The sequence below is a fragment of the Schistocerca americana genome, chromosome 5, assembly GCF_021461395.2.
Source record: "Schistocerca americana isolate TAMUIC-IGC-003095 chromosome 5, iqSchAmer2.1, whole genome shotgun sequence".
NCBI classification, from domain to species: Eukaryota; Metazoa; Arthropoda; class Insecta; order Orthoptera; family Acrididae; genus Schistocerca; species Schistocerca americana.
In genome coordinates, this window is record NC_060123.1 from 450,521,877 (window position 1) to 450,536,158 (window position 14,282).

At 37.9% G+C, this 14,282-nt stretch overlaps 1 protein-coding gene across 6 annotated transcripts in view; it reads right to left on the minus strand.

The window, feature by feature from the left end:
• The window catches only part of LOC124615414 (neuroglian), a 92,357-nt gene that overhangs the window by 31,213 nt on the left and 46,862 nt on the right, over window positions 1–14,282 (minus strand). For all 6 annotated transcript variants that reach the window (XM_047143284.1, XM_047143285.1, XM_047143281.1 and 3 more), the window contains exons 16-20: window positions 7,297–7,415; window positions 6,946–7,132; window positions 1,752–1,888; window positions 1,222–1,523; window positions 567–733 (exon numbers count right to left, since the gene is read on the minus strand). In XM_047143284.1, the coding sequence (XP_046999240.1) occupies window positions 567–733; window positions 1,222–1,523; window positions 1,752–1,888; window positions 6,946–7,132; window positions 7,297–7,415 (912 nt within the window). The remainder of the gene's footprint in view (window positions 1–566; window positions 734–1,221; window positions 1,524–1,751; window positions 1,889–6,945; window positions 7,133–7,296; window positions 7,416–14,282) is intronic.

Genomic DNA, 14,282 nt, shown 5'->3' on the forward strand with positions numbered 1-14,282 from the left:
GCACTGTGTTCAATACACTGCATTCATTATTACAAAAACCACTCATGAAGTGAAATTTAATAACTCAATCTTCCCTATGCACTTTCACTGTCACTGCACATTTAGTGTGTGATTGAAACTTACTTACTGTTATTATGAAAAATCATCCAAAGTAGTAATTTTGAGCTTTCTCACATTTTAAAATTATAAGAAAGAATCAATGGCTAGTACTTTAGGAGGTGAAATTCTTACAATAGCTACAAAACTACAAGAAACTGTCCTAGCTACCAGAACTGTTAGTTCCTTCACTCTTTCTTCCCCACAGAAGTACTAGTCATTCACTCTATTTCAAGTGAATTTTCCTTCTGATACAATTAACTGCCTTTCTCAAATTTTATATGCTGCACCAAATGTTCTGTTCTAACACCTATGAATTATCCCATTAAATTCTCATTAGTGCATCAATGCTCTGCTCTCATAAATACGATTTAGACCATTAAGTTCACATTATGACACTGAACTACACGCACATGACCAAGCTTTTCAGTTAACATAACAAACAGATAATGAGCATGACCAATACTAACCAACAGTGTATGTCTCCACCTCTTCTGGTTCACTCTCTGTCTGACGCTCTCCATCGACAGAAACCACAACAAACTCATATATTTCTCCTGGTATTAGGCCTCTTACAATTAAATAATCTTCATTCATCTCTCTGCTGGTTTCCTGGAACATTGTCTCACCCTTTTGCCTACATGAAGGAAAAACAGAAACATTATCTCTCAGGCAATAAAAGATACTGCTAGTGTCAGCCAATAACAGTACCAGCTTTGCTATAAGTATCTGCATTTTAGAGCTACTTGAAGAAAGATAGTGGTCGACTGTGCGTCAAAACGCAACAATCGGGAAAACTGTAAAGGCTGATGTCTAGCCAAAACATAAGGTAACACTAAACAACGCTATTTACCTCATGTATTGTAGTATCAAATATTTAAAAAACTACTACTGGATGCATCATTCTGCATATCATGATTACATTCAGTTCTCTTGTGGTAAATATGATTCAAATTTATAGTGTTCAGGGATTATGAATATAATTTTGCATGAAATGTTCTCATTCATGGTGTACCACGATTTTAACAATTGTATAAGACAACGAAACATACCACAATAAAATTAGTGAACGAAGAAGATTAAAGTGACATAGCAAATGTATGCAGCATCAAGATGATTGCTTACCTATATTTAACAAAGAAATGAGATCCAGGTCGTCCGTCAGCTATATCAGGCACCCAATTCACACGGACAGAAGCATAACCATTATCTGAAGGTAATCGAGTCCATGTAAAGCGAGGCACACCTGGTGTGATGTCTGCTGGACCTCTGGTACGCTGTTCCAGAAAGTAATCTTCACCCTCACCTGCTGCAGTTGTTGCACGTATATGCAGCCGATACTTAGTATTTGGTTCCAAACCTGCTAGCTTTGCCCGTGTCTGCTTTGGATCTCTGACTGGAGGTTCACGCTCCATCAGAGGACCAACCTACAAGTGAAAGGGAAATCACAAACAGCTTTCAGCACAAGTACAAGACTCAAGGCTCTGGCCTCTTGAAACGGTACACAAAAGACAAACAGCATGGGGGTGGGGGGTGGGAGAGGGAGACGGAGAGAGCAACAATTACAGAAGTAGTGGGGTAGTATTTATCCAAATGGTCATGGAGTAATTCCAAAAAGTATTAACTATACAAATAAATAATTCAAGTATTCTTACTTTTGTACCAACTACAGTCTGATAATAAATTCGATAGCCTGTAAGAATGCCATTTGGTTGTTCAGGTTTCTTCCAAATGAGATAAAATGCTGAGGAACCCATTGGAACTGCCTCAAAATACTGTACTGTCCCTGGAACTGAAATGCACAACACTTAGTTGATACTTCAACAAGAGAACATTACGACATCATTAACATAAAAAAATATACTATAGGAATGGCACTTGGACTAACAAGTTTAGCTGCTGAATTACATAGCTTACTTCAGCAGATGAAGATGTTGGTCACAGACTAGTTTCTGCAACATATCACAGCTGTGGCCTACTGCATATCAAAAATCTTCCACAAATGTGCTAGTTAAGTAACAAATTAGTAGGCTGCTGTCAAGAAGCCCTGAGAAAAAAATTGTGAGCAGTGAAATAGGTCTACTTGTTAAGTGTTTGCTCTAGAGAATGGAATTCAAAATAACTTTATTTTTAATGTAACCCTTAAGGCAGTACATTCTCAAGTTTAGGAGAAATATCTTTCATTTGAGTTAAAAGTATTTTTTACTACTTCTTTAAGGAAAAAAGGGATTTCAACACCAAAAAGAAAGCAGACTCCTGTGCAGTGAACATTCCAGAATAGAAATGTAGCCTCCTTTCTTATCCACTTTAGAAGCCAGCTGATCCATGACACAATTTATATTTTTTCTTTATTTCACTGGTGACTAAAATTTCCATTAGATATGGAATATAAACCTGCTGAAAACCATTCCTTTGCTATTTCATATCTGTTGCACTAATACATACATTCATATCAATAGGGAATGCACACCTGCAATTTTAAATGACTCTCTCTTTCAAAATACTGCAGTTAAATAAAATAGTCTTATGTCTCAAACAGTTAGCCAAAGGAAAGGTCAACATCATGAGGAAGATAAATTTCACAGTGCATCAGTGTGATAAAATTATCTTAGATTTCTTACAACATCAAATTCAGAGTGTGTTAACAAAGCTTTGTAAACTGGTCTCTTTTTTTTTTTTTGGAGGGAACTGTGATCCACAGACACACAGTACAAGCACTAATCCATTAAATATCAATCTAGGTGGAGTGGAACCACAGGCTGCACCTGTAGCACGCTCAGTATGTTGAAATGAACATCAAAGAGATCATTTTTCAAGTTGGAATTCACATCCACATAATCACAGTTTGGGCACTGTACAACTTTCTGCAGATGACTCAACAGACAACTCTCCACATATCAGTACCAGATGTGGCCAATGCTTCACCACTTGTTGAGGACTTGCGGATGGTTCCTCTTGAAATGTAGTGGTGCCCCCCCCCTCCCCTCCCCCTCCCCCCCTCTTTCATTTTATTTTTACACCTTATACTGGGCAGAAATACTGAACAACTGCTGACACAGTAACATCCTCAACTTTTTAGCCCTGTCTTCCTCAGTTGTATGTAATATTATGATATATTGATAATTTTTACTTTTGGACCATCAAACTACAATTGAATGGAACACAATTTTCACACCATACACGTTTCGCCTTTATTCTCTGTAAGGCATCTACCGTGGCCTAGAATATGTACATATATTTACTATTTAGTTTACGTTTTGGAGCAAATGTACTTATAACCCATAAACAGTTCTGGTGTATTTTTTTTACGTAGTAATATTTTAAATTCTACTTACAGGTTGCGTGGATGTTCTTCTACATGTTACGTCTCTGTTCCATTTTTGTGAAGTTTTTCTTCTTATAATTGCCACTTAGGGTTTTGTTTTTCATATTTCACAATACTGGGAAGTGAACACTTGTTTTGGTGCAATGTTTTGGTTTGTGTTGCTGACTGTTGAATGCTATTGCCAAAGATCGAATGTTATTGCCAACTTTTGAGTGTATTTTTTGAGATATCTGTGATCTCTTTTTGTACAAGGTAATAAATATGTCTGCTTGTGTCTGTATATGTGTGGATGGATATGTGTGTGTGTGCGAGTGTATACCCGTCCTTTTTTTTCCCCCTAAGGTAAGTCTTTCCGCTCCCGGGATTGGAATGACTCCTTACCCTCTCACTTAAAACCCACTTCCTTTCGTCTTTCCCTCTCCTTCCCTCTTTCCTGATGAGGCAACAGTTTGTTGCGAAAGCTTGAATTTTGTGTGTATGTTTGTGTGTCTGTCGACCTGCCAGCACTTTCATTTGGTAAGTCACATCATCTTTGTTTTTTTATATATATATATATATATATATATATATACACCAACAGACCAAAGATCTCAAAAGTTGGCAATAACATTCGAACTTCGGCAATAACATTTGACAGTCGACAACACAAACCAAAACAATTCATCAAAACAAGTGTTCAGTTCCTAGTGCTGAGAAATGTGGAAAACAAAAACCCCAAGTGGCAACTATAAGAAGAGGAACAGCACCAAAAATGGAACAGAAACATAACACGTAGAAAAATGTCCACGCAACCTGTAAGTAGAATTTAAAATATTACTACATCACAGAAAAAAAAACAACCACCAGAACTGTTTATAGGTTATAGGTACATTGCCCCAAATATAAACTAAATAGTAAAAATACGTACATATTCTAAGCCACTGAAGATGCTTTGCAGAGAATAAAGGCAAAACGTGTGTGGCACGAAAATTGTTTTTGATTCAGTTGTAGTTTGACAATCCAAAAGTAAAAATTATCAATATACCATACAAGGATACAGTATTTAGGAGGCCTACCAGACAAAATAAATTTCTTGATACCACGTGGTACTACTATTCCAGGTGGAAAATGCTGTACCTACTGACACCTTTCCAGTCTTTTATGGTATTGGAACTAGCCTTGAATTGTGAATGGTATTTCTGTTGTGAACCCTTGTTGCAGATAACTGTGCTGTAGCTCTGACCTCACCTCGAGCAGGAAGCACACCAGTTATTCGATTACTTGTGTAATGCTTCTTATCAAAATGCTGTCACTAACAATAGTGCACAGATAAACACAACACAACTACTCAATTACAATGGGAACAAAGGAAGTTACAATTTACGTCCAAGAATCTTATTATATGCGGTCCATGAAGCCACCTTACACTGATGGCTACCAAGTCGCATATCTCCAGACATACAATTCAAAGAAGCTTTAACGTGATCATTCATAAACTCTGACATCCCTCAGCAACAAAACTGCATTTCTAGACACAAAGATTCGCTCTTCAAAACTGAGAAGTTTGCTTCTTACCCAACATACTGTTGATGTTTATTTGACACACATTGTATAGTCATCAGCAGACATTTAAATCATGGCACTGGCGTCTCCATAAATGGCTTTACTGCTGCCGATACCTGTTTTTATGTGGTCAGCAGCTCATGCTCACTATCCACAATGCCCCCCCCCCCCCCCCCAAATATGCAGTGTGCTGCCACTCTCATCTTATTGCTTTGAAGCTGCACTGCAGACAAAACCGACATAATGAGTCACAAAATTTTATGTCACATATACTTCAACTGTCTCCTTAATGATACTGTCTCAGAAACCACCCATTGCACAGATAATGGACATCGTCTTAAAATCGAATCTGTGTTCCTCCATTAAACTGTTTTAAAACAAAGCCAATTAACATTCTTGGCTAAGTCTTGCATTGTGTGTGTGATCAGGCGAGTCTTGTACTGGGTAAATGTTCGGTATAACATATGGAGATACACTGGGCAGACAGTGAGTGCACTGTATGACTTTCAGCATCTGAAGAACCAGATAGTATCTGATTACAAGATTACTGTGAACACCTTGAGCATGTTAAGTATTTAGAGATAATAACACAAAGTGATACAAAATGGAAAAACAACATGTAATCGGTATTTGGGAAGGCAGGTGGAAGACTTTGATTTGTTGGAAAGGTCCGGGGTAAATGCAGTGCATCTGTAAAGGAAAACACACATATGATGCTAGTGCAAACAATTTTAGGTATTGTTCCAACATTTGGAGTCTTTATCAAGTAGCTAGGATCATAATTGTTCGGCAAAGTCCATATGAAAGTATAACAAAAATGCTTGGGGAACTTCCCAGCAGGTTAAAAAAGTGTGCCAGACCAAGACTCTAACTTGAGACCTTTGCCTCTTGTGGGTAAGTGTTCTGCCAACTGAGCTACTCAAGCATGTCGTCACAGCTTTAATTCTGCCAGTAGCTTGTCTCCTACCTTTCAAACTTCACAGAAGCTCTCTTGCGAATCTTGCAAGACTAACACTCCTGGAAGAAAGGATACTGCAGAGGCACGGCTTAGGCACAGCCTGAGGAATGTTTCCAGAATGAAATTTTCATTCTGCAGCAGAATGTGGGCTGATATGAAACTTCCTGGCAGATTAAAATTGTATGCCAGGCTGACATTAACTCACTGCAGATTGAAAATTTCATTCTGCAAACATCCCCCAGCATGTGGCTAAGCCATGTCAATATCTTTCTCCCACGAGTTCTAGTCTTGCATGGTCCGCAGGAGAGCTTCTGTGAAGTTTGGAAGGTAGGACATGAGGTATTGGTAGAAGTAAACCTACAAGGATGAGTCATGCTTGGGTAGCTCAGTTGGTAGCACACTTGCCTGCAAAAGGCAAAGATCCAGAGTTTGAGTCCCAGCCTGGCATGCAGTTTTAATCTGCCAGGAAGTTTCATATCAGCACACACTCCACTGCAGAGTGAAAATTTCAGTGTGTTAACTAGGAATCCTTGAAAGAAAGATGACATAATTCTCAAGAAACATTGTTAGATAAATTTAGAGGATTCGGATTTGAAAAAGACTGCAAAAATTCTACTGCCACCATTGTATACCTCGTTCAGGTATCAGAAAAGAAAAGAGACATTAGGCCACATACACAAGCGTAGAAACAGTCATTTTTCACCTTGCTCAATATGCAACTGAAGAGAGCAGAAAATCTACAACTCAGTGCCATCAGCACCTTAATATCTTCCCTCTTGTAGTGGTTGGAACCAAAGGTCTTAAATTTTATGTCATAAATATTCATTCAGTGTCAACCTGTCTATCCATCCACCCGCCCATTCTAATGTGTTCCTGCCACTATTCTCATAAATTTCTTCTGTTTTTTCTTAGATATTTTCTTCCAAATATATAATAAACTGTAAAGATACAAAGTCCAATGCACTGTCACAAAGATATGTCATTTCGAATCACATAAGCTCCCATATAAAGTATGGATACTTACCTCCTTCGGGTGTCTGAAATGTAAGTGTGTCACTTGGTGGTCCATTGTATCTGCCATTGTAAACCAACACACGAGCATAGTTTTTCGAATGTGGCACAAATTTGGTAACAAGAGTTCGTGTCGATTCTCCTTTCACCTGAATTTCTCGCATTGCTGATTCTCCATCTCGCTCGGTCCATGTCTGAATCTGTACACAAAGAGGTCCAAAATATGGTACTATCATCAAAATAGCAATTTCATCCACACCACTTCAATAAGTAAAAAAGGATCAAAAACGTTCGCTAGTGATAAAGGGCACTTAACAGATAAATCTATCTTCAAGTAATAGAAGACACCTGCAGGCAGTCCTACCTTATACCCCTTGAAGTGCCCACGCACTGACTCTGGTGGAACAGGCATCCAGCTAAGTAAGGCACTAGTGCTATCATGCACATTTTCAACTGTGAAGTTCTGTGGAGCCATGGTTGGAACTATAAAAGTACAATAATTTATTACATGTCTGTTGTGTTCATGCAGAATGTGCAGTTGAATTAGGGGTACATTATGAGGACAGTGAAAAATAAGAAAAGAAACTACGGAGTAGTGCAATGTTCATCTTTTCCACTGCCCCCCCCCCCCCTCTCTTCCCTTTCCTCCCTTGTCTTCAAGGTGTGATGCAACTGCAACTGCCAACCAAGGAACCAGGATTAATCTCTTCCAGGAAAACAATGTGAAAAAAATTAATTTACACTCATCTGAATTTACAACCAAGCAACTGAAATTTCACATACTTGTGCAAGTTAATTAGTCTTTCAATGAGAGATGAAAGGAATAAAATAAGAATAAATCAAGTACATAAAGGTTACCAGAACGTATACACGCATACAGAAACTTGTATGTACACAAATGCCACACATAACAGAGCTTGTTCAGTTGTTGAAATTCAAGTCTAGCAACCCACAACACTGGCACCTCCTGTTATTCACTGGTTTTATTACTACTTCGTCCGCCCACGGTAGCCGAGTGGTCAGCGCGACAGATTGTCAATCCTAAGGGCCCTGGTTCGATTTCCGAATGGGTCAGAGATTTTCTCCACTCAGGGACTGGGTGTTCTGTTGTCTTGATCATCATCATTTCATCCTCATCAACACATAAGCTGCTGAAGTGGCGTCAAATCAAAAGACTTGCACCCGGCGAACGGTCTACCCGACAGGAGGCCCTAGTCACACGACATTTACATTACTACTTTAATAGTTTATAAGTAATACCTGTGATTTATCCCTGTTATACACTTTTTTACTAACATTACTAGAATAGCAAGTCCACCTACCTTCAACATTGTAAAAACATATATTCAAAAATGCTTATAACTAAAGACAGGAAAAAATTTGAAAAATATTTTATGGGCATTGTCAGTGTAATTTTTTGCCAATTTCAGTGTTATTTTTTAGCCAATATTGGCATTATTTCTGAATGGATTTTCTTCAAGTACCAAATTTTTGTCTTATTTCTCTGGTTTTTCAGTGTTGTGCTGAAAATATACATATCAAATACGTTATGTTAATTGAAATTCTAAATCATATTTGTTTATGTTACTGCAAAAAGTAATATTTACACCTCTTATTAAACCTAATCAATTACAGAAAAATAACTCTGCAACAATAAAAATTTGACAGTTTTTCAAAAAAAAGCACTGTCTTCAATACAAAGGTTTCTCCCGAGACATTATGATGCCAAAGCTTCACTATTATGTGTAAAAGCCACTAAGAATCTACATTTGAACATGGAAGACAAACTGCCTTCAACACAGCAGCAGATATTTAGTGATGTCAGTATTTCTTGCTGGCACAGGAAATAGCTTTTCCACTAAATCCTAAAGGGATCTGTATCCCTAAAAAATATTCCCTGTAAATTCTGAAGGGATTTGTACCACTTCCAAATAGCTACATTGCTGAGACCTGCCATTTCAGGAATTCATAACAGAATCTTTGCCAGGTAAAATTAATAGAAGTCATCATTACTAGTCTTTGTTTGAAATTAGAATGAAGGGCCACGATCACAGATGGGTATGGATCTGTGGACTAGTTTGAAGGTGAAAAGAATTGGTTTTCATCAATTCCTTTGCCTCTGGAGTTTGTCTCTTCATGTGTTTCAAACGCTTGTTGGTTTCATGAAATATAATCCATTTTCTCACAATAATAATGCCATCTTCAAATTGTTTTAACTTGGTATTGAAGAAACAGTTTCATGCACCAACATCGCCTTTCTTGACATTTTCGCAGAACAAATCGTACCAAAAATTGCAAGTTTTGGAGAGATCATTAGTATGGTGCACATTTTTGTAATAAATATTAATACCAAGCAACCACATATGGCACTTTAGCTTCACTAAACTGCGTCTCGTAGGTTTGTGACCATCATCCAATCACATTACAGGAAACTTGATGTCATGAAAATATGTTTCCTGTGTTATAACCGAACACAGAATGTTTATTTCAATATTTATTCAACATTATTTTCACTACTGTCTGAATGAAATTTATGGAGAAATGTACCCTGGCAACTATGTTAGATTGAAAGATGATAGATTGAGAGTTGGAAAGAAACTGTCGTACTATCACCTATCATAAGTGACAACACGTATGTTCGTGGGATGTCATGTATCCTGTGTGGTGATTAGCTGATAAAAGTAACCAGAGCAAGCACCTTGTTGATCAGTATGTTCACACAGCTTTTGTTGTGTTCTTCAGTCCGAAGACTGTTTGATGCAGCTTTCCACACTACTGTATTCTGTGAACGCCTCTTCATCTCCAAATAATTATTGCAACCTACACCCTTTTGAATCTGCTTACTATATTCATCTCTTGGTCTCCACTTAAATTTTTACCCCCCCCCCCCCCCCCCCCCCCCCCCACTTTCCTCTAGTACCAATCTGGTGACCCCTTGTTCTCTCAGAATGTGCCCTAGCAACAAACCTCTTGTCTTAGCAAGTTCAGCGACAAATCTCTTTTCTTAGTCAAGTTGTGTGTCAAATCTCTTTTCTTAGTCAAGTTATACAACAAATTTCTTTTCCTACCCATGTTTCACTTTCATACAAGGCAACACTCCAGACAAATACCTTCAGAAAAAGACTTTCTAACACTTAAATCTATATTCGGTGTCAACAAATTTCTCTTCTTCAGAAAGCGCTTTTCTTGCCATAATATTTTATATCATCTGTGCTTCAGCCACTATCAGTTACTTTTCTACCGAAAAAGCAAAACTCCTACCTTAAGTGTCTTGTTTCCTAATCTGATTCTCTTAGCATAACCTGATTTAATTCAACTACATTCCATTATCTCTGTTTTGCTTTTGTTTATGTTCATCTTATATCCTCCTTTCAAAATGCTGTCCATTCTGTTCAATTGATCTTCCAAGTACTCTGCCGTCTCTCACATAATTACAATGTCATCTGTAAACCCCGGTTTTTAGTTCTTCTCTCCGATCTCTAATTCTTTCTCCAAATTTTTCTCTGGTTTCCTCTACTGCTTGCTCAATATACATACTGAATAACATTGGGGAATAAGATACAATCCTATGTTACTCTCTTGTCAACCACTGCTTCCCTTTTGTGGCCTCTGACCCTTTATAACTGTCATCTGGTTTCTGTTCAAGTAGTATAATCTTTTGCACCCTGTATTTTACCCCTGCTACCTTCAAAATTTCAAAGAGCATAGCCCAGTCAAAACTGTCAAAAGATTTCTCCAATTCCATTATGGCTATAGACATATATTCGCCTTTCCTCTTAGCACATCTTTTAAGGTAAGTCACAGAGTCAGCATTGCCCCACGTGTTCCTACATTTCTCCATAATCCTCACTGGTCTTCCACGAGGTCGGCTTCTAGCAATTTTTCCATTTTCTGCAAATGATTTGTGCTAGTATCTTGCACCTGATAGACCGTTAATATTTTAACAGGGTGTATACATGGAGAAGGAAAAAAAATTCCTGGATTTTTCCCTGATTTCCCGGTTGAAAATACACTTTCTCCCGGGTGAAAATACACTTCTTCTGTGTAAAGTGACAGTATACTTTTCCTCGGCCTGTAAAACTTATCACTCTTTTGATGATTTATGGTTTTATACACCGATGTAGAATTTACCGGCACTTTAGAAAATGAAACTCAGGGACAAAAAACACGTTTTGGAAAGGTCTTCAATGTGCAGCAACATCTACACTGCATATTTTCATGTTACGAAGGTATAGATTTGAATTCCACCATCACCGCATGTTACTTTCCGAAGTATTGAAATAGAGATTGTTACGCGTTTTTGTAAGCCAGTCACAGCTCATGTCACGTCATCTCGCCAGCTGATGACAGCATAGGACACGTGATGCAGTCAGCCAATAGCAAGATCACTCTTAAGTGGTGCGAACACACAAATAAGAAAAGTTAATGGTTTAATTTAAAACACATATTGTTGCTACAAGAAAAGAAAAGCTTTCAAGTATAATATTGGTCTCTAAGATTAACCCTTTTAGTGCTAAATACGATCTGATCGTGATCCAGATTTTTGGCAAAAAATGCCAGTAACGATCTGATCGTGATGCCTTTCTCATTAATTTTTTCCGCGCTTGAAGGCAAAGTTGTTAGTATTTCCTAGCTAAGACGCAGGAGGAAGGTCGAAGGCACAGCATATCGATCTTCTTTTCGATTGTCAGTGCGATATTTCGAGTAAAATAAACTTCTCTGGTGGTGTTTTTTTACCGACTATTTCGCGGCAGCATGGCGTCGCCAAGTAAAAAGTTGCGGTCCGATACAAGTGATTTAGACAATAATATGATAAGTAGTGGAAGTGAAGATGATTTTGCAGGATTTGCAGAAAGTGAATCGGATTATGAGATGTCAGGTGGAGAAGAGGACTCGTCGTTTTCTTCAAGTGACGATTGTGCGTCAGCAAATGACGACGACGACGACCAAACACAACTAAATTGCAGTGCAAATACTTTTGTTGAAGTAATGGATGAGGCATCAGATAATCCACCTCCTCCAAGCTTTGTGTATGCAGACGTACCAGGCCCTAAACATATACCAGCAAATGCCACACCAATTGATTTTTTCAATTTGTTTTTCTCACTGCGGCTTTTTACGATTATGGTGACAGAGACTAATAGATACGCTCGCCAGGTGATTCAGTCAATGCATTTATCGCCAAATTCGAGAATCAAACAGTGGCAACCAACAACTGTAGCAGAAATGAGAGCTTTTGTAGCCGTAATTTTGAATATGGGACTGATAAAAAAACCGACGATTTTTAGTTATTGGTCAACTGATGCAAACCTGTTGACACCGTGGTTTTCACAAATGTTTTCACGTAACAGGTTTCAGTTGTTGCTGCGGTTTTTCCATTTTGTAGACAACTCAAAACTTCACCCTCCTGGTCACCCATTATATGATCCAACAGCCAAGTTTCAAGTGTTGGTGGATATTGCCAACAATGCTTTCCGTCGCTACTACACTCCACACCAGCAACTGAGTGTCGATGAAAGTCTTGTTGGGACAAAGGCGCACTCACAGCTAATCCAGTACCTTCCCAATAAACATCATCACAGATGGGGAGTCAAATTTTGGATGCTGTGTGATTCAGTCGTAAATTACTGCCTAGGGTTTTATGCATACCGTGGTGCAAAAAGTGATGATGACAAAAACGAAATAAAAGAGAATGGCCTGGGATATGTAGTCGTCATGAAACTACTAGCTCTTGGGAGCTACATGCAAAAAGGTTACCATGTGTTTTGCGATAACTTTTTTACATCTATTCCTCTGGCAGAAAAGCTGTATTCAGTTGGCACTTATCTAACGGGAACAATTAGAAGAAACAGAAAATTCCTGCCATGTGGTCTTCTGTCGAATTATGCTGTAGGTCAGCTAAAGTTTTTCAAGAAATCTTTTATACTTCACTGTGGCTTCAGACAGAAGAAATCACAGAGAAATCCAGTCCTCCTTGTGAGTACATCATCCTCTGCTACATCATCAGAAAAGACAATTCGTAATAGACAGTCGGTCAAGAAACTGGATGTTATTTTTGAATATAATAAGTATATGGGTGGCATTGACTCATCTGATATGATGGCATACTGCTATTTAGATGAGAGAAGGACTGTCAAGATGTGGAAGAAGGTAGTGTTCAGCATAATTACCAGGATGTTGCTGAATGCATATGTTTTGTATAAGGAAAGCCTAAACCCCAGCGACAAACCACTGACACGGCTGAAGTTTAACAGCATAGTCATTTGCAAACTTTCTCAACAGTGGTTTCAGGCAAGGACTGCAACCACAAGTGCAATAGATATAAATATACCTGCTCCAACAGTATATGGTGTAGAGACTCTTCCAGGGAGAAAGGAACGCTACTGTAGTGTTTGTTCTACGAAGGATAAGAAGCGGCGTTTACGAACAGTGTGTGTTTGTTGCAAGAAAGGACTGCATCCTTCATGTGTTGGTCAGCATGTGTGCAAGTAGTTGTCATAACTGCAACCTCACATTTGTCAGTGATTTATGACTGAAGAACTGAGAACACATTCAGAGCAAAACAATTTTTTTTTGTAATGTTATGTTCTTTTTGATTTTTTCCTTAGTGAAATAAAAAAATTTTGTAGTCCTTTATGGTGTTTTTGTTAAGGAAACTACAGAGATTCTATATATACCTGAAATTTTTGAGTATATCATCATTTGATGGGTCTCAGAGTAAACTGAAATCAAAGTTTTAATTTTTTCGATAAACCCCATCATGAAAATATTTTTTTTCTCTGAAAATATGTTCTTTGACAATGTGTATTGCACATATTACTGTAGCCAGCAGCATTCCCTAAAAATTAAAAAAAAATTACATTCCTTTATGCAATAGTTTCGATTTTATTGCAAGTATGGCAAAGGTCTGCATTTTACTGTAAAATCGCATGGCACTTTTAACATGATCGTTTGAGAAAATATCTGGCACTAAAAGGGTTAATAAGCTGCAAGAGAAACAAAAACTTCCACATATAATGTTGATCTTTTTTGTGCGTGTTACACTTTTAAGATACATCTCATAAATGTGCCAGTAAAATTTTTAATAACGGCATTAATGTCTGATCTGGGCTCGAAATTCTTCTAGATGGTCATCCTCAAAGAGTTGATTTTTAAATAAGAGTCAAACACTCTGTGATTTAAGGAATTTGTCGTACATTCTAGCTCTTAGCTCGTCTTGCATAAAAGGAAATTTACTTTGAAACTTTTCAAACCACCAGTCACAATATTTTACCGTGATCTGTTAGAAATATGCTCGTTTCAGCAGTTGCCAGAGAGTGCCAGATAATAGGTTGGTTGGTTGGTTGGTTT